The sequence below is a fragment of the Lolium rigidum genome, chromosome 2 (assembly GCF_022539505.1).
Source record: "Lolium rigidum isolate FL_2022 chromosome 2, APGP_CSIRO_Lrig_0.1, whole genome shotgun sequence".
Lineage (NCBI taxonomy): Eukaryota > Viridiplantae > Streptophyta > Magnoliopsida > Poales > Poaceae > Lolium > Lolium rigidum.
The window spans coordinates 228,033,020-228,052,832 of record NC_061509.1 but is presented as its reverse complement, the minus strand read 5'-3'; the positions used below and the strand labels follow the sequence as shown (position 1 = coordinate 228,052,832).

At 46.4% G+C, this 19,813-nt stretch overlaps 1 protein-coding gene across 1 annotated transcript; it reads left to right on the top strand.

The window, feature by feature from the left end:
* Positions 1-17,526: 17,526 nt before the first annotated feature.
* Positions 17,527-17,999, top strand: LOC124688266 (basic blue protein-like). Its single transcript, XM_047221967.1, has 2 exons — positions 17,527-17,725; positions 17,800-17,999. The coding sequence occupies exons 1-2, from the start codon at positions 17,527-17,529 to the stop codon at positions 17,997-17,999; spliced, it is 399 nt and encodes a 132-aa protein (XP_047077923.1).
* Positions 18,000-19,813: the final 1,814 nt, after the last annotated feature.

The following is a 19,813-nucleotide window of genomic DNA, read 5'->3' as shown; positions in this document are numbered from 1 at the left end:
CCTATGGACAACACCTACAAATATAACTCAATGCAAACATTAGTCCATATGGATTGTCATTAATTACCAAAACCACACATGGGGGCTCCATGCACTTTCACAACCTTAGAACTTTCTGTCACTGTCCCAGGTGTCAATGCAGGCATGAACCCACTATCGAGCATAAGTACTCCCTCTTGGAGTTAAAAGCATCTACTTGGCTAGAGCATCTACTAATAACGGAGAGCATGCAAGATCATAAACAACACATAAGCATAACTTTGATAATCAACATAACAAGTATTCTCTATTCATCGGATCCCAACAAACGCAACATATAGAATTACATATAGATGATCTTGATCATGATAGGCAGCTCACAAGATCCGACAATGATAGCACAATGGGGAGAAGACAACCATCTAGCTACTGCTATGGACCCATAGTCCAGGGGTAGACTACTCACTCATCACTCCGGAGGCGACCATGGCGGTGTAGAGTCCTCCGGGAGATGATTCCCCTCTCCGGCAGGGTGCCGGAGGCGATCTCCGAGGATCCCCCGAGATGGGATCGGCGGTGACGGCGTCTCTGGAAGGTTTTCCGTATCGTGGCTCTCGGTACTGGGGGTTTCGTCACGGAGGCTTTAAGTAGGCGGAAGGGTAGGTCAAGAGGCGGCACAGGGGGCCCAAACCATAGGCCGGCGCGGCCAGGGGTGGGGCCGCGCCGCCCTAGGGTTTGGCCACCCCGTGGCCCCTCTTCGTCTCGTCTTCGGTCTTCTGGAAGCTTCGTGTAAAAATAGGCCTCCGGGCTTTTATTTCGTCCAATTCCGAGAATATTTCTTTACTAGGATTTCTGAAACCAAAAACAGCGAGAAAACAGACAGCGGCACTTCGGCATCTTGTTAATAGGTTAGTTCCAGAAAATGCACGAATATGACATAAAGTGTGCATAAAACATGTAGATAACATCAATAATGTGGCATGGAACACAAGAAATTATCGATACGTTGGAGACGTATCAGGGATTTCCTTCGAGGCGGAAACCGGGCCTTACATAAAGCTTGGGGCACGCATCCACAACTTAATTGGAGGCTCCCAAGAAATCACCACAAAGGCCTCAAATCCGTTTAGCGTTCCAAGAACCCAAGAGTAACAACATTCTTGCTTTCACTTCCACGAATCACTGTGGAGAACTCAAACCGATGCACGAAATGAAATGGGAAGAACACCACAAAGATGCTCAAGTCCTTCTCTCTCAAATTCCAACAAAGTTACAAAAGCTATTGGGAGAATAAGAGAGGAAGAACAAATAGGAGGAGAAACTTCAAATTTCTCCAAGATCTAGATCTAGTGGATTCCCCTCACAAAGAGAGGATTTGATTGGTGAAGATGTAGATCTAGATCTCCTCTATCTTTCTCTCAAATAGATGCAAGATTCATTGGAGTGAGAGAGAGATAGCAAGCTCAAAGAAGGTCAACAATGGAGGCAAAAACGAGCTCAAACGGTCAGTAACTTTGGGGAAGAAGACCCCCTTAAATAGGGGCCAAATTATCTGATTGTTATGGCCAAAATTGCGTCCCAGCGGCAGTGCTGGAGTGCTCCCAGCGGCAGTGCCGGCCTACGTGTTTATACCCAAACACCCGATACGAAACCTTAAGAACTTTTGCATCTGGACTCCGATTTCGATGATCTTGGGCTCGTTGAAATTAAAACAACGAGCTCTCATAGTCCAGCAAAGGAGGATAGAAAAAATGAATAAAGGTTTTACCTATCTATAAAAGGAAAACCGGTAAAACCTCCAATATGAAAAATGCAACAACTTGAGATAGGAGACTTGGATTTAGGTGAAACCAATTTTGTTGTAAAGAGGATGACAAGAGCTACCCCACAAAGAGTTAAAAGCTTAAGAACAAGTGGGGTAGGTTTTTCTATGTATTTTAGAGTAAAACCTCTCAATACGATAAACCGAGAAAAACTCCAATATCGAAAACGCAACAAGTGATTCATGCGGAATCCGTTTTCTATGAACTAGAGATTGCTATGGAAATAAGCACAAGCTCTAAAACACCACACAAATAAGATACAAATAAAAACCAAGAAAGATGATGCAAGGATGCAAAAGTTTGAGCTCTCTCCGAACGATACGATCGAGTTACTCACTCGAGAGCCCTCTTGATAGTACGGCAACTAAACTATAAACCGGTCTCCAACTACACCATGAGACCGGAGAGAAAGAAACCCTATCAAGAGCAAACCTTAATCTTGAGCATTCCACTTGAGCTCGATGATGACGATCTTGATCGCAACAAGATGGAACACCTTTCTTGATTGTGCTTACTTGATGAAGTCATGTGAATTGCTCCCCCATACTCCACTATGGGAGAGTTTCTTCTTCGGTGCATCTTCACATATCCATGATCACCATATAGATGGCAAGCTTCATGCAAGCGATCTCTTCGAGTTGGCTCATCTTGAACTTGCACTTCATTTCTTCATTCTTCATCATGTTGATGTCTTGAAGTTAAACTTGAGGGATCACTTCATCTTCATCTTCAAGATATACTTTACACTTAATATTCTTCATCAATTTCTTCTTATTTCAACGTTGAAGCCAAAATATGGTTCAAGCATTGCCTATGAACAACTCCTACAAATATAACTCAATGCAAACATTAGTCCACAAGGATTGTCATTAATTACCAAAACCACAAATGGGGGCTCCATGCACTTTCACCGAGCCGCGGATCAAATGGACGGGCAAAGAAGAGGAGTGCCTCGCTGAAGCTTGGAAGACCGTCTCTATGAACGGCCTTACCGGTGCCAATCTAAACTATGAGACGTATTGGCAGCGGGTCAAGTTGGCGTTCGATGAACGCAAGATCGTCGATCACTACTTCAAGAAAACGGTGATGGTGCGCGGCGACAAGGCGATGGGCACCCATTGGGGGATCATCCATACGGCGTGCAGTAAGTGGCACGACATAGAGGAGGAGATCGACGCTTGCCCGGAGTGCGGTGCCGACTTCAAGGAAAAGGTGAGCTAACTCGCCGTGCCCTCCCTCGATCATGTATTGCCGAGGTTAATCTTGTTTCGCCGGCATGTCTTGCAGATGTGTCGTGCTTTTGACATGTACCGCGACGACACCGACCTGATGTTCAAGTACCTCAACGTCTTCTCCCGCATCGAGAATTGCGAGAAGTGGGCGGACGTGCGCCAGAACCTTGCGAAGGAGAAGGACGAGCAGTACAATCCCAACGCTCCTGCCTCTGCCGCGTCGGCAGGCCGCCCCGAGCTCGGCCAGAAGAAGCTGAAAGAACTGAAGAAGGCGGGCCGTCCCGTCAAAAGGTTGCAGGTGTCCTTCGACAAGTGTTGGGCCGATGCAATGGCGCACGCCGTCGGGAGGGACGACAAGTAAGTCGCCAGGTGGAAGGAGAAGCTCGCCAACCAGGGCGTCCAGATCGCCTTGCTGAAGGCAACCTCCGCGGCGAAGAAGAGGAACGCCGACCTGACATATGGACGAGGAGACGAGGGCTTGGTACAACGCGCATCGCCAAGACATCCTCCGACCCCCTCCGTGGAGTGCTTCATCCTCTCCTCCGATGTCCACTCCCGCCGTTGCGACTCCGGCGGCCAACAATGTATCGGCGCCCGACTCGACGGGAGACAAGGCGCAGGAAGGGACTGCCGATGTCCCTGTGATCGTCTAGTTTCTGTTTAGATCACCGGTATGTAGCTGATCCGATCACCGAACTATTGGGCGATGCTTTTGTGTAGCTGGAAGACGATTATTTGAAATTATCGCCGATGTTGGACGAATGTTGGGGGTCCGACTAGGAAACTGGTGCCCCTTACGCCCTATTTTAATCCAATCCGGCGTTACTTTCGCCTGAATCTGGAGGCCTCAAACGTCTGGAGGTGCTCTAAGGAAGAATATGGCACCGTATAGCACGCTGAGTGCGGATGATGCTGCCGGACAGTGGCCGCAGGGACGACAACAACGCGAAGAGCGTCCGCAAAACGAAGGACGACAAAATTACATCGGATGGGCTTGTTATTGGATGGACTGCAAAATGGCACTGTATTTGCCAATGTAATCATCAAGAAAAATGTTATAAAAGCGACAAGCGAATAACGAAGAATGGAACAAGAACACACGCAGGGGACTCAAGATTTTAACATGGAAAACTCCTTCCAACACAGAAGGGAAAAAAAATCACGGGCGCCAGCCAGCAAAACTTCACTATATCAGGAAGTGTTTACAAACGCCGTGTGATATCTTATAATCTGATAAACCCTAGCCGGCGGCTTACAAGATGTATATATAGACGGTGCCAACGATCCGTACCGGCCCCAAGCCTACCGGCGACGGGTCTCGCTCCGCTCGTCAGAAGTTAACTTCCTTTTGGTATATGAATTTGGATCACAATATAACAAAAAACAAGACAGTAAATGATGAAAGCACCATCTATTAATTCGAATAATTGTATAAACCATACGTATGCACGTCGATGCTCTCAATGTTGTACTCCTTAATCAGGTAAATTTGCAGGCTTGAGGTCGTCCCGTTGATGGCCAACCCCATCGCGAGCATGCTCTCTGCATTCAGGAATCAATCTTGTTTGCAAAGTAAAACAATCAATTAGTGAAATGTATCACAGTGATATTTTTGGTGTATCAAAAACATACAAAAAAATATATTAAGAGCACATGAGGCAGAAAAACGAAATTACTACCAACCAGTGTATGAAAACAGAAAAAAGAAGAGAGTGATCAACTACCGAGCACATGAGAGAGGCACTATCAGTATCCTTCTTTTTAGAAAGTTATCTGTGGTTGAATGCATGCAAATAATTCCCATAGTATACCCAGAAAACATACTAGCAGTCTTAATGAATGTAAATATCCATATGGGTTTTCTACGCAGCATAAATGGTGCACTAGCTACTATTATGTTCCATTGTTCATTCAAAACATTTGTTAACAATACTAAAACATAATCTACTCCAGTTCATATATTTTTTGAGCAAGTTCCAGCTTGCATTATCATTATGAAGGACTAGAAGGCCGATTACATGGCACACAGGGCCAAGCAAAAAGGAACACTACAAAGCCTGCCGCTAACTCTTGAGAAACTCCAGATACAGTACCACTACTGCATGATATCACTGCTTCAAGCAACTAAACTGTCCAAAAAATGCGGATGCGCTACCAGTAAAACCGGCCTTTCTAGCAAACCAAAAGATCGGATCTGCACCTAGTAGCACCAGCTTTCCCAGGCAAGTCACGCCCAGAAACAGAATGACCTCCATCCTACATGAGGCGACTTTCAGATCAATATACCCCGTGCTTGTGTGATAGCTCTTTGGTGTAAAATCTGCTTCACCACTGTCAGCAGCACGTTCTTCATTACCACGGTATACCATGACAGAAACTCGGAGCTTTCCCTCAAGTTCAATAGAACAACACTGCGTCTAAACTTGATCATGCCATCAGCATCAACAGGCAATTTACCGTTCCCACTTTCCAGCAACTTGACTTCTAGGCCTAGTAAACTGTCAATGCTGGCACCAAATACACCTCGAAAGCCATCTGGCTAGGACCCTTCGATGACCTTTATAGTGATTGTAGCCTCCACAGAGCGAACTATCTCATGGAAATTCATCTCCAGCGCGCTAAGCTTGCTAGTGAACCTTCTGATCATGAAGCCACTTCTGAACACAGTAGCAAGAAGACTTAAATCCTTGTCCTCGGATTCCGTAGCGCCCTTCACTTTCAGCTTAGCCTCAATGTAAGAAGGATCCGACGTCACCACAACAGCACGAGAAGGACTTGCACGGCGCGACGGCGACCTGATCCTGCTGGAGCCTGGAGGGTTGGTGGTGTCCTGCTGTTGTTCCCGTTTGGGCTGGAGGTGGAGCTGGGAGTGTTTCTGCCGTGCCGGGAGCTGGTGGAGCACCAGGCTATGGCTGCGATGACAAGTGCTGTGGCGGCGGCGGTGTGGATAACAGGATCAGCGGCCCCAATCCGGCGGGTAGCGTGGGCGGTGTGTGGCATTACAAACGGAAGTCTAGCCCGCTTTGCCGGTGCCGGCGGTGACGGCGCCCATGGGCTTCGTTTCCCTCCTTGGAGGCGTCGTTGAGGTGTGCCGGCACTTCCCTCCTCCCGCATTGGTTTGGTGCCTAAGTTTGGAGTGGAACCGACGCATTGGCGGCATTTTGATGCCGTTCCTCTGCTGGGAGCATTGCGATTGGAGACACGGCCTGCTGTTTCTCTTTGCGTTCCTCCGGTGTCCGTCATTGTCCAAGGTTGATCTTCCAGGGCACTATGTACGACGTCATCGGAGAGTCTAAGATGACGCCTTTCTTGGAGCCGACCAAGTCCCGCCATCTTCTCCTTTGATGGTGCGTTGACAAGGAGAGTTCTCTTTCCGTTGTTGATCCTTGAAGGGATCTGGTGTGGAGCAAGATGTGGATTTGATGATCATCTTTGGATAGGTTCTTTGTATTGTAGTTGTAGCTTCGGTGTTGGCTGTCTTCGGACTAGCCGGTGTGGAATTCGTTCCGCGCTCGTTGTTCGCAGCGAGTTGTAGTCGTCTTGTACTAAAAATTCTGCCTTCTATAAATATATGGTACGCCTTTGGTGTAGTCTCGAAAAAAAAAGTTCTAGATACAGATCCTGCCTGCGATGATTAAGTAAGTAAACAACAAGGTCTCATTGATCAATAATGAGACTGAAGATGAACGCAAGCAAGTAGATTGTCCTATGTTGGTAAAAAGACAGAAGTGGAACTTAATTGTAATGACATCAATTAGAAACCCGAAAGTGACAATGCTGAAGAAGATTACGACAAGCAGAATTTTTCTAGAGACAAGAGCCCACAAATTTGAGTTATGCGGTACAAAAACCATTATAATTTTTTTTTGTTGGCAAACCTGTGCCCTAAATGCAAAGTGCATAACATAGAGATTATAGGATGGGTGAAAATATTAGTGCAGTGCTAAAGTGACAGACGAAGATAGGATATTTGTTCAGCTCCACATAGAGTCAAGCACACTAAGCATGTCTTCTTAACTCACAAGATTTTCTTTAGTACTAAAATATCGAAGTACGAGGACACAACGCTTGTCCCAAACAGATTGGGAGAGACAAAGAAAGTGGACTATCTTTATGGAGCACATATTACAGTTCTACAGATTTCAAGGAAGCAATCGATAATTAGGTAACACTTTCCGATAGGACTCCCATATACCGGAAAACATGCACTAAGTTTATGCCCGAACATGATACTCAAATTCAAACTTGTAAATTAACAATGTGCCCACTATTGATGAGGGGTTATGAACAAGACAACAATTGCTGGCCTATTTCCCGTCACAAGGCGCCATGAAAGCCCTAAATAGGAAGCTAACAACTTAAAGAAATTCTGAAACCATTGGTTGTATTCCAGTCTAGTGCCATTTTTATGGGTAAAAAACATGATTATGTACTAACCCTTCCTCTGCACACATTCCACAAATATTACAAAGATACAAAACAAACATATCCATACAAACCACCAAACATACGTCTTACTTATTAGTACTGAGAGTTAATTCTTATTCTGTTGATCCGTTACTAGGCATATTCTCCAAGACCATGGAAAAGGTCTACCGGCAGAATATTTATGTTACCGAACGAGCATTCAGGGTTCTGTCCGTTATTTAGACTAGCAACAGTGTCCGTGCGTTGCAACGGGTTAAATCACCTTACTATTATAGCAAAAATAGGTACATATATTACTCTTCGCATATCCTACTTCTCTATCATAACATCAAATAAATTCTTAGCCAAGTTAACGTGACAACATCTACCGTACATTCAGAAAATAATTTGCATAGAAAGAGAGCATAGAGATGTCTAGATTTCAGAATTACGAAGTCTACCAGCTGCATTTCCTTAGACCAGCTAGCCGCACAGCGAAACCATTTAGGACGCTTGCAATGGTGCACTTGTGTGAGGCCGAACCTCATCATACTTCATATATCTGAGCGACATACAATCGTATCCCCTCGTATGAACCTCATCTACAGAACCTTCGGAGCCCTTCCTACGTCTGTCTGGAGTGACCGAGTCCGTGCCACCCAATGGATGCAATCATATGCAAATCCTGTATCCTGAGGCAACGGAGAGGGGTGCACGGTCGCCTCTAGTGCAGCCTGGGCGAGAGCTCCACCATCGCGTCCATGGCTGCCACAGAAACAGCCTCCCATCTACACTCTGCTGGTCTCCATTCTTCATCCCAAATTTTTCCATGGCGCTAGCAGGAGTGCAGGAAACGGCAAAGCAGAATTTCTACACCGGCTGGTTGGGAATCCATGATCGGGGTGCCGAAACCAGGATGAGCTCGTGTTCATCATTGTAGATATCGTCTCGTTTTCAGTTTCATCGGCACTTCGGCAGGCAAGGCATCCCGAAAGTTGAGCATCCCTATCGTCTGAACTCTTGTAGTCTGTGGCGTCGGATCGGAAAGAGTCCATGGGCACCGTGACATACCCCTCCTTTTCCCTGCAGTCTCGTCCCCGACGGTGGCGTCGTTGCGCTCCATCTAGACCAACCTTGGTGCCGGCGCTCCGGCGGCGATCGACATGGCAGCGCAGCCCAAGAATTCTAGCGCCTCCCTCTTTTTCCTTGTTCATGCGATCCGTGCCGGCGCCACGTGATCGACTCCTTGTTGCTCGGTCGATCGGGCGTTGTATTTATACGAGCGCTTAACATAGGGTCGATCTGGACTCTTTTCCTTACCGAGGACGGAGATAAGCTTCCGACTCTTTTTTTTTTTTTTTTTTTTTGCGAATCTACGAGCTTCCGATCTATTTGTCGTTTCATTAGGCTTCCTCTTATCAGTAGCCACCACAAATTTTGTCGCTCTATTCTGGCTAGTATTTGTATTCCCTCCGGCAATCCATGCCTTGCGCGTCGCTCCATTCTGGCTAGTATTATTATTCCCTCCGGCACTTCAGGCCTTGCGCGGCAAATATGTTCTCATGGTGTTTGTTCTTTCCATCAAGACCGAGCCTTCCTTTCTCGTAGTTTTTCTCGTTGTTTCTGAGCATCTATGATCGCTCTCCCTCGCCGTGCTTCACCTGCTTGATGATATCCAAGTAACTTACGTATATAAATTGGTCAAGGTCCGTATAAAAACGCGAGGTAGGACTAATCTATACAACCTTTTTAGCTAGCTTAACTGGTCACGAACTTACGATCGGCCGGATGCGGAAGTGGCCCAGCGCAGGTACATGGCCCATCATAGTGCGAACGAAACGCATGTCTGCCGTTCGAAAACAGAAGAAAATAATCTATCGGAGCAAACCAACCCAATAGACTCGAATCGTTTTTTCCTCATGGGTGGCAAAGTGGGTAGTATGTATATTTATGCAAGGGTAGATCCGTCCTAAAAAAGTGTTGGACCAAGGAAACAATCCTTCCTTTATTATTAGGTATAGAAGTGTCAATTCTATGGATGATATATGTAAAATGGGCTATGCAATTCTTAGAAATGCCAATTCTACAGATGAGATGACCCAAATTAGTAGTAAGAAGTACTGAAAGCTCAGTGGTAGATGTCAAGGAGTAAATGTCAATGAGGAACCTGGTTGGTGATGGTCTGGCAGTTATCCGTGTCACGGCAGAAAATCATATTGCGCTTGTGATCCAATGCGTCACGTAAGGCGACGAAACCATACACTGTTAGGATGATCTCCTCGCGTCCAAGCCCAACGGCTCGAACTCGGACCCTTGACCTCGTCCGCGCCCTGATCGGGGGCGCCCAACCGCATCTGGTTGGTGGGCCCCTGTCGCCTGTGCTATATATATAGTGGTGGGGGCGGTGGCACAGATCACGAGGTTGACCGGAGTGCCACTCGCCCCACCAACACACCCACCGATCTGGGTTCAGCACAGTGCCGACGGGATGCTCCATCACCGCCGCCACTAACTCACCCACGCCGCCATCGCCACCATCATCATGAGGACGTCACGAGGATCGTCCTCCAGTAAAGGAGAAGGTACACATCTCTGCAATCCCAAAAGTACTACTCGAAAAGATCTAGACTAGTGATCATAGAGAACAACATTGGTATCAGAGCTTCCTAGTTCTAGATGTTTTTCGGGTAGATCGAAACAGCAAACCTTAGATCAGCCCCTGTAATCAAAGAAAAAGAAAAAGTAACCGGCCGACGCCCTCGGGCTCGCCGGCAAAGTATGCGCCGCCGCAGAGCCGCGCCGTTCCTCTCGATCCAGGTGCGCATCGGCAAGCCGAGGCACCTGGAAGAAGAACCACCTCACCTCCACGTGCTGCTGCGGCGGCTGTGCGAGATGGGGCAAAGAACATCTTACCAAAAGGGGCAGTGGGGCTGCGCGCCGCCACCGCCGAAAGACACCGGCTGCTGCCGGCAAAGAAAAGCGCCGCCTCTGCGCCGCTTGACGGCAACGCGCCCACCCTCGGGTGCACGCGCCGCCGCCAAGAGGTACAGGGGGGCGCCGCCGTGCCTTCTCTCCGCCGTTGGCCGTTTGAGGTTATGGTGGTGGAAGTAGAGAGAAGAAAGGGCAGGGGACTTGTCCCCGGCCAGCTGCTGCTGGCGCGGGCGAACGGCCAACCCCAGCTGCCACGGGCGAGAGAACCATGACGGGATCTGGTGAGGAAGGAAGGAGAGTCGGAGGCCGCCGTGGTGCTGCTCGGCAGGCCGCCGGCGGCGCGCCGCCACGGCCATCTCGGCCTCACAGAGCAGCCGCCACGGGCAGTGAAAGAAAGTGGAGAGGGGGCAATTGGTTAGGGTTTTTCAGAGGGGGCTGGTCCGGTGGGAGTTTTGTTCTCCCGAAACGAGAGGACGGCCGTCGGATCGAGATGGGCGGCTGGGATTGAAACCCTAGCCGCGTCTCCTGGCAGGCCGCGTCGGCGCCGCGTCCAGGCAGCGGGCGGGCCGCTGGCAGGCCGCCGCGTGGACTCCGTGGCCGGGCCGCGTCGGCACCGTGGGCGCGCCGCGTGGGCTGCGCTGGCCAGGCCGCGGGCGGGCCGTTCGCAGGCCGCGTTGACAGGCCCCGCGTGGGCGCGCCGTTGCTGGGCGCTCAGCGCGTGGGCGACGCTGGCCGCACAGCGTGGGCACCGCGTGATGGGCCGCGGGCCGCGCTGTACAGTATAGCAGTTTTTTTTACAGTTTTCTTAATTATAGAGGCGTTTTTAGGCAGTTTTGGGTCTTTTTTGGCCAAAATTTTGTCTAGTTTTTTCTGAATAAATAGGACCAACGAAATATTTGTTCAGAAATTTAAAAGTAAAGGAAATGCCTCTGAAAGTTTAAAAGTTAAAAGTTTAATCCACAGTTTCCGCTGCATATAGTAAAAGAAGCATTTTTGTCAAGTTTTTTTCCTGAGCAAATTGAACCAACGAGATATTTGTTTTTGGAAATTAAAAGGTAACATAGATGCTTCTGAAAAGTTTAAAGTTTAAAGTTTGACTTCAAAGTTTCCGCTGCAAATGGTTAAGGTGCATTTTCAATTTGAAAAATGCAAAAGTGATGATTAAAATTTAAAAAGTTGCTTAAAAGTGATTGTTGAAACAATTATGATATGTCATTTTATGACCAACGTTATTGATGGCATGATCATGTTTTGTTGCAATAATATGTGCAAAAGTGACAGTTAAAATGTTAAAGAGATGATTAAAGAGATTATCGTGACAATTATGGTTCTGTTATTTTTTAACCAACGTTATTAATGACATGATCATGATCTGTTGCAATAAGAAGTGCATTTATCTCTATTTCTGCCCAACGGTGACATAGTTATAATTGCACAAACAATTGTATGTTCTAATTTTGACCAACGTTGGATTATTGCATGCAATTGTTGTTATGATCTCATTTCATTGTGGTTTAAAGGAGGGTACTACATGATAAGTTGCATCAAGGATGTTCCAACCCTCAAAGGTGACAACTACACTAAATGGAGAAAAGAAGGTCGATTTGTGCTGAGGTGGACTGGGTTCCCACAGCCGGTCAGACCAAAAGATCCAGTCAGAAATGACAAGGATGATGATGCTGCATGGCAGTATAAAAGGTGGCTAAGTGTCATTTATAAAGAATACAATTGAGAACGCTATTGTGAGCTCAATTGAAGAGTGTGCTTCCGTAAGGGAGTATCTTGAAAGAATAAAGAACTAGTTCACTGGTTCTTCAAAGATATGTGCAACCCAGCTGCTGAAGCAACTGGTGACAGAAAAGTACACATGGACATGAAGGACATGGCAAGTGTGTCATATGTTTTAATAATGCTTATGTGGGTGTTGTCTGTGTGTAATGTGAGTGAAAGAATATTGTCCGCGTCGGACAAAGAACAAAAGAAAAGAAAAGAACTGATGAATCGTCGAAATATGGCATTGTAGCTTAGGCCATATTTCGAGGGGGAGAATAGAAAGACTTGTTAAAAATGGTATTCTTCCTCCATTAGAATTCTCAGACATAACAGCGCATCGATTGCATTAAAAAAAAAGTTGTAAAGCAAATTAAAAAGGGTGCAAATCGATGCACATCAACACTAGAAATAATTCACACCGAGATATGTGGATCATTTCCTGTGAAAAGTGTGGATGGCTATGATTCGTTCATAACATTCACGGATGATTACTCCCAATATGGTTATATTTATCCAATAAAAGAAAGAACAGAAGCGTTGGATAAATTCAAAATATTCAAAGCTGAAGTTGAAAATCAGCATGATAAAAGAATAAAGATAGTCAGGTCTGATCGTGGAGGGGAGTACTACGGTCGACATACTCCATATGGCCAAGTCCCTGGACCTTTTGCAAGGTTTCTACAGGAGACTGGAATAGTCGCCCAGTACTCGATGCCGGGCGAACCTCAGCAGAATGGGGTAGCTGAAAGGCGCAACCGTACCCTTATGGATATGGTGCGCAGTATGATGAGCTATTCCACCCTACCATTGGGATTGTGGATTGGGGCATTAAAAACCGCTATTCACATTCTAAACAGAGTACCAAGCAAATCGGTGCCCAAAACGCCGTATGAGCTATGGACAGGGAGAGTGCCTTCTCTAAACCACCTGAAAGTGTGGGGGAGCCCTGCTGAGGCCAAAGTATTCAATCCAAATATCGCAAAGTTAGATACCAAAATAGTCAGCTGCCATTTTATTGGCTATCCTGAATAGTCAAAAGGTTATCGTTTCTACTGTCCAAAGAAATACACAAAGTTTGTGGAAACGAGACATGTTGTCTTCTTAGAAGACGAAATGATGAGGGGGAGCATGGTAGCTCCGAAAATTGATCTTGAGGAGAAGAGGGTGCATGCACCTAATCCGACGACTCAGGAGCCATTTTTTGCGCTACCATGTGCACCTGTACCGACGATCCCTGCGATTGTGGTGCAAGCGCCTGTTGTGACTCCACCCATGACAACGATGAGTGAAAATTCGGAACCTGTCCGTCAGGAGCCGAATGAACCATTTGTTGAGCATGAAAGGGAGCAACAACAGCCACCTCTAGAGGCAAAAGGATTTACACAAAGAGAAGGGATAGATTACAATGAGACATTTTCTCCGGTCTCATGTAAGGATTCCTTCAGAATCATCATGGCACTAGTTGCACATTTTGATTTAAAGTTGCATCAAATAGATGTAAAGACGGAAGAAAATGTCTACATGAAACAACCCAAGGGTTTTATCATGGAAGGCAAGGAAGAAATGGGATGCCGCCTAAAGAAATCCATTTATGGATTAAAGCAAGCCTCCAGACAGTGGTATCTAAAGTTTAATGAAACAATCAAGAGATTTGGATTTAAAGAAAATATTGAGGACAATCGCGTTTATGCAAAGTTTAAAAGTGGGAAATATATTTTCCTAATCTTGTATGTGGATGATATTCAGCTTGCCAGCAGTGATGTTAGTCTACTGCAAGAGACAAAGAAGTTCTTGTCCTCAAACTTTGATATGAAAGATCTTGGTGAAGCGTAAGTTTTTGGGCATAGAAATTCACCGAGATAGGAACAATGGAGTATTAGGACTATCGCAAAAGGCTTATTTAGAAAAGATTCTAAGTAAGTGTAATATGCATAAGTGCAGTGCCACACCTGCCCCTATAGTCAAGGGCGACCGTTTTGGGAAACATCAAAGTCCCCAAAATCAATACGAGCTCGATCAAATGAAAGCGGTTCCATATGCTTCGGCTATTGGAAGCCTACAGTATGCACAAGTGTGCACTCGCCCTGACTTAGCATTTATCACCGGAGTACTCGGTAGATATCAAGAAAATCCAGGTTTTGAACACTAGAAAATGGTAAAGAAGGCACTGCGTTATGTGAAAGGCACAAAGAGTTACATGCTAACATACAGAAGATCTGATTCCCTAGAAATAAGAGGGTATTCAGATGCAGATTTTGCGGGGGATAAAGATGATAGAAAATCCACATCTGGATATGTATTCACCCTTGCAGGGGGAGCTATTTCGTGGAGAAGCTCCAAACAGACCATAGTTGCATCATCCACGATGTATGTAGAATTTATAGCATGTTATGAAGCCACGGGGCAGGCATTATGGTTAAAGAAATTCATACCCGACTTGAAAGTGGTAGATTGTATTGACAAACCACTAAAGATGTACTCGCGACAATGAGCCTCGCAGTATTTTATGCTCACAACAACAAGTCGAGTACAGCTACGAAACCAATTGAGGTTAAGTATTATGTTGTGAAACACAAGGTCCAGGATCAAACAATAAGTCTCGAGCATATAAGGACAAAAGATATGCTTGCGGATCCGCTAACAAAAGGCTTACCACCCAGCGTGTTCAAGGAGCACGTAGCTGGCATGGGTTTAAGGGAAAGTCTTACCTATCCTGGATCATAAGAGGCCCAAAAGTAAAAGAATTTGTTTCAAAACGAGAGAAGTGCATTGTGGTCTGTCCGATTCTATCGGCAATAGAGCTGTGACGATGAAACATGCCCTATGTACTGATCCAAAATGAAATGAATAAAATGAAAGTATAAAGTTAAAAGAAAAGTTGAGATCAAGGGGGAGAATGTTAGGATGATCTCCTCGCGTCCAAGCCCAACGGCTCGAACTCGGACCCTTGACCTCGTCCGCGCCCTGATCGGGGGCGCCCAACCGCATCTGGTTGGTGGGCCCCTGTCGCCTGTGCTATATATATAGTGGTGGGGGCGGTGGCACAGATCACGAGGTTGACCGGAGTGCCACTCGCCCCACCAACACACCCACCGATCTGGGTTCAGCACAGTGCCGACGGGATGCTCCATCACCGCCGCCACTAACTCACCCACGCCGCCATCACCACCATCACCATGAGGACGTCACGAGGATCGTCCTCCAGTAAAGGAGAAGGTACACATCTCTGTAATCCCAAAAGTACTACTCGAAAAGATCTAGACTAGTGATCCTAGAGAACAACATACACATCCAGTGGCAACTCTAAGCTTGTATCCACGGAGACTTCGATTGAAAAGAAGAGAAGGGTCTTGAGCGCGTGGCCGATGTCGTAGTCACAGTAGGTCGGACGCATTGGTTCGATACTGGCTACATTGATAACAAGGTAATAGTACTAGTTAGCTAAAGAAATTCAGATGGCTATTGATGGATGAATCATGAGAAAAATAAAAGGATCGGATAGGCTGCTTACTATTATCCTCGAATGTACCGAAGTAGCCATCCTCGCCCCAAACACGGTTCCACCAATCACGAAAAGTCGTCCAGGGTTCTTCAAGTTCCGTGTCACTCGGCTCCCTATCGCAATCTTGCCATATCTCCGCTTCTCTGGCCAAGTATGCTTTCCTGGCCTCCGCTCTAGCCGCCTTCTCCTCCTTTGCCGTCTCATCTTCCTTCTTCTTTATCTTCCTCTCACTAGTAGAAAAAGGGGCAGTAGGCCCGGTCCATTTGGGCCTTCAGACCCGGTTCCCGAACCGGGTCCAACTAGGCGGGACTAAAGGGGGTACCCTTTAGTCCCGGTGCAAAGATAAACCGGGCCTAAAGGCCTCGACACGTGGTGCGGCCAGGGAGCTCGCGGTGGAAGGCCTTTGGTCCCGGTTCGTGGGACGAACCGGGCCTAGGTTTCTCTGCCGCGGCAGAGTTTCAGCAATGCATATATATCATTAAAGAAACCACAAAAAATCGTCATGAATATATATAGACATCGTCAGTCAACAGTACACGACATCGTCAACAGTACACGACCTCTTCTCCACTAGTGTCTCCTCCACCAAAGTCTCCCTTTTCTTCCTCTCTTCCACCCGTATTTCGGATCTTTCCCTCTCCACCGCCTCCATAACGCCGTCCGGCGAGTCCATCACTATCTCGCCAGTAATGAATTCATCTCTCGCTGCCGCCGTCACAGCTCTCTGCCAGTCCACGAAGATCGGTCTAGGGAGAGACCCGTAATCAGATGGGATGGCTTTTGGGCCGTCCCGCTTATCAACGACCAAGACAAACACGTACTGTACATCCGTTAACAGTTGGCCCATAACTTTTCAAAAAGTCGTGCACGGATATCCGTTAACAATGGGCCTTCTAATTAAAGCCCATATCGGCCTGTCATATTAAACACTGGAGATGGCATCTGCAAAATTCAGCAGATCTGGAGATATTATCTTTTTAAAGTAAATCACAATATTTTTCCTAAAAAAAAATACTTCGCCAACACAAAAGCTTTAATTACTGACACGGTGTAAGCAATAATAATACTTCGCGTCCACGACAAGTCTACTGCAAAGATAAACTCCGACACAGGACCGACCCAATGGCACTGCAATAGAACTTCAGTCTGGTGCCATCTCTGCTCCCTGCACAGCTGCACTAGCTATAGAAACTTTTCCTTGATTTCCATGAAGAGATCAGTCTAGCTTCTCAACAAAAGTATAAAACAGACATATATATGTTTAGCCTAACACGGTAATGGATTCAGTGATACTTAATTTGCTTCAAAATCAGAATGGAACGATCTAAAGCTAGCACACTTTTCGCATCCATTTAATTCCTGCATATGTTGATGATTGTACCCCAGACTGAGAATGAGTAAACTTTACATCTCCGCGAGGTAAATAAAAAAGCTTAATCTGCGCACAAGAATCCTCCAGTAAAGTCGTCGGTGGCGTCAAGTATATGTCGGCACTGCTTACCTTTTTCTTTGAGTTGCAGATTTATATGTACCGACGAGCAATCCTGGGTACAAGCACGAGACTGTGTTTTAGTATTTTACTCCTGGGAGAGCTCATCCCTTTTGTTCTGTTGCGTCTCCCTGCTCCCCGCCACCGACTAGCTCTGAACGCCTGATTACTTAGCTCGGTGCTCAATGCCGGAGCGCCGCCCGCCCGGATTCACGGTCACCAACTCCACTGGCGCTCGCTCCTAAGTACGACTGCTAATCCTTCATTTCTACATTCCTATCCGCCCGCAGCTGAACGCGCTATAAAAGGCCACGCTCCATCAATCTTCTCTGCAAGCTCAAGTCCCACTGTCACCGTCGTCGTTGCAGCTAAGCTACCGGTGCGAGCGCGATGGCTCTGGGAAGAGGCAGTGCGAGCAACGGCGCCGTCGTTCTCGGCGCGGCGGTGCTGTTGATCGGCTTTCTTGTGATGAGCGGCGGCCCGCCGCTCGCCGAAGCAGCGAAATACACGGTCGGCGACTACGGGGGTTGGAAGTTCAACGTCGCCGGGTGGACCAAAGGCAAGACGTTCCGCGCTGGCGACGTGCTCGGTGAGTTAAATCCGGTGAGTCCTGACAAGATCGATGCAGCGAAGTGTCTGACGCACCTGCTGTTCATTGTGCAGAGTTCAAGTATAACGGGGCGGTGCACGACGTGGTGTCGGTGGACGCGGCGGCGTACCGGAGCTGCGTGCCGCCCAAGGGCAAGAAGGCCCTGCGCAGCGGGCACGACAAGGTGAAGCTCGTCAAGGGCACGCACTACTTCATCTGCACCGTGCGCGGCCACTGCCAGGCCAACATGAAGATCGCCGTCAATGTCATCTAGCTTGTCGATCAAAACCTTCCGAGTCAAAGAATATCGCTTAATGTGTACTACATCAATGTTTAGTTTGCGTCTTTCACTTAGTGGCGTGCGTTTTGGTTTCCTGAGTATGTACGTGCAAGTTAAGGGCCTGCTTGCTTGCTGTGTTCTTTCTATTCAACTGGTGTTGTGCGTGCAACAACTAGCCTGTCGGTTTACCAAGATCTATTGGTAGAGTAGTGCGCTTGTGAGCTGCGACAGACTGTAAGTTGAATTTGAATGTGCCACCAGCCTTCTTTTACACGTAAATTGCTACGAAGAAATAATATTTTTTTACAAGCCCACTTGTTAAGTACATGTACACATGTACTTTTCAACTGCATCATGTATGCCTTAGACGTCTTTCATCTACCCATTTTTCGTTAACCACCATGCAACCATATCTAGATATATTTCCTATTGTCTCCCCAAGCAAGTTTCCTATAAAACTCGCCCCATTTATCTTGTCTTCTCCAGATCTTACTAATATATGGATGGTAATTTTGAAAGAGGTGATGAAATTTATAAAATTCGGGGACATACAATTTTCTTACCGTAAAACATATAATATAACTTAATAGATATAACTTTTTATAAGAATTTAATGAAGTTCCATATTTTTCCTACCTAGTATGGTTTAGACTTAGACTAGCATTTGATTTTTAATTTGTATCAAAACCCCCCTTAGATTTTCATGTTCCCTTCATTGTGAAGTTTTGTGTTGACTAGATTAATTGTGAGGTGTAAACTTATCCACACCTCGTCCCCCACCACTTCTTTTCTCCCCAAAAGAGATGTGAGAGAAAAAAGTGTCGCCCATTCTCTAATTGAAGGGATCCTTATAAAGGGACTTGGCATGTCATCTTCAAGCGGTAATGAGGTCTTCCGTGGTCGCCACCATTCTTCCCCACAATTTGACACAGAGATTGTTGTAGAGGTGCCACGGTCTTCTTGTTGTGATACCATCTACTCTAGCCGCTATGAGTCTCTCAGGGCCTTCCATCTCTTCGCCCTTTCTGCCATGTCTCATCTCATGTCTATTTGTTAAAAGTTGTTTCCTCCAGTACAACCTCCTCCCTTCAAACTCTAACTCAAATACAAAGACAGTAAGATCGCTCGATATCACTTATAATTAAAGGTATGTTGGTCTTTTAGAAAACTAAATGGGTATACATAGCCTTGTGAAAAAACCCGTATGTCCCTACTTATTTATAGTGATATGTGGCATGTTAACTTTGGAGGAAACGATCATACCCCTTTGGGGGCATCGGTTGCATGTTATATAGGAGATGGAAAAGCCCCATCTGTGGCATATACAAGGAAGGTGATTACATATGGAAAGGCAAAGGAAGGAAAGGAGACAATCATGTATGTGACCGTTGGAATATAGCCGTTGGTGTACTACACCATACGTTGTACCTGGTCCATACATAATGTGTACAATATTTGATCTAACACCCCCCCTTAATATAAACCGCGGAAGAAATGGAGAGGTTGAGATTACGCTTGAACTCCTCAAAGGTCTTCACGGGAAGGGCTTTTGTAAAGCCATCTGCCAACTGATCTTTGCTGGATATAAATTTTATCTCAAGTAACTTTCGTGCAACCCTTTCGCGAACGAAATGAAAATCAATTTCAATATGTTTAGTGCGAGCATGGAAGACTGGATTTGCATATAGGTAGGTGGCTCCAAGGTTGTCACACCATAGGCATGGAGTGACATGGAGAGATATTCCAAGCTCACGGAGGAGAGCTTCGACCCAAATTAATTCAGCGGTGGCATTGGCCATGGCCTTATA

Bases quoted from the DNA above. Each gene is read 5' to 3' on its own strand.
- LOC124688266 (XM_047221967.1), top strand. From the start codon at position 17,527: ATGGCTCTGGGAAGAGGCAGTGCGAGCAACGGCGCCGTCGTTCTCGGC. The intron at 17,726-17,799 runs GTGAGTTAAATC...TTCATTGTGCAG, and splicing joins CCGCGCTGGCGACGTGCTCG to AGTTCAAGTATAACGGGGCG.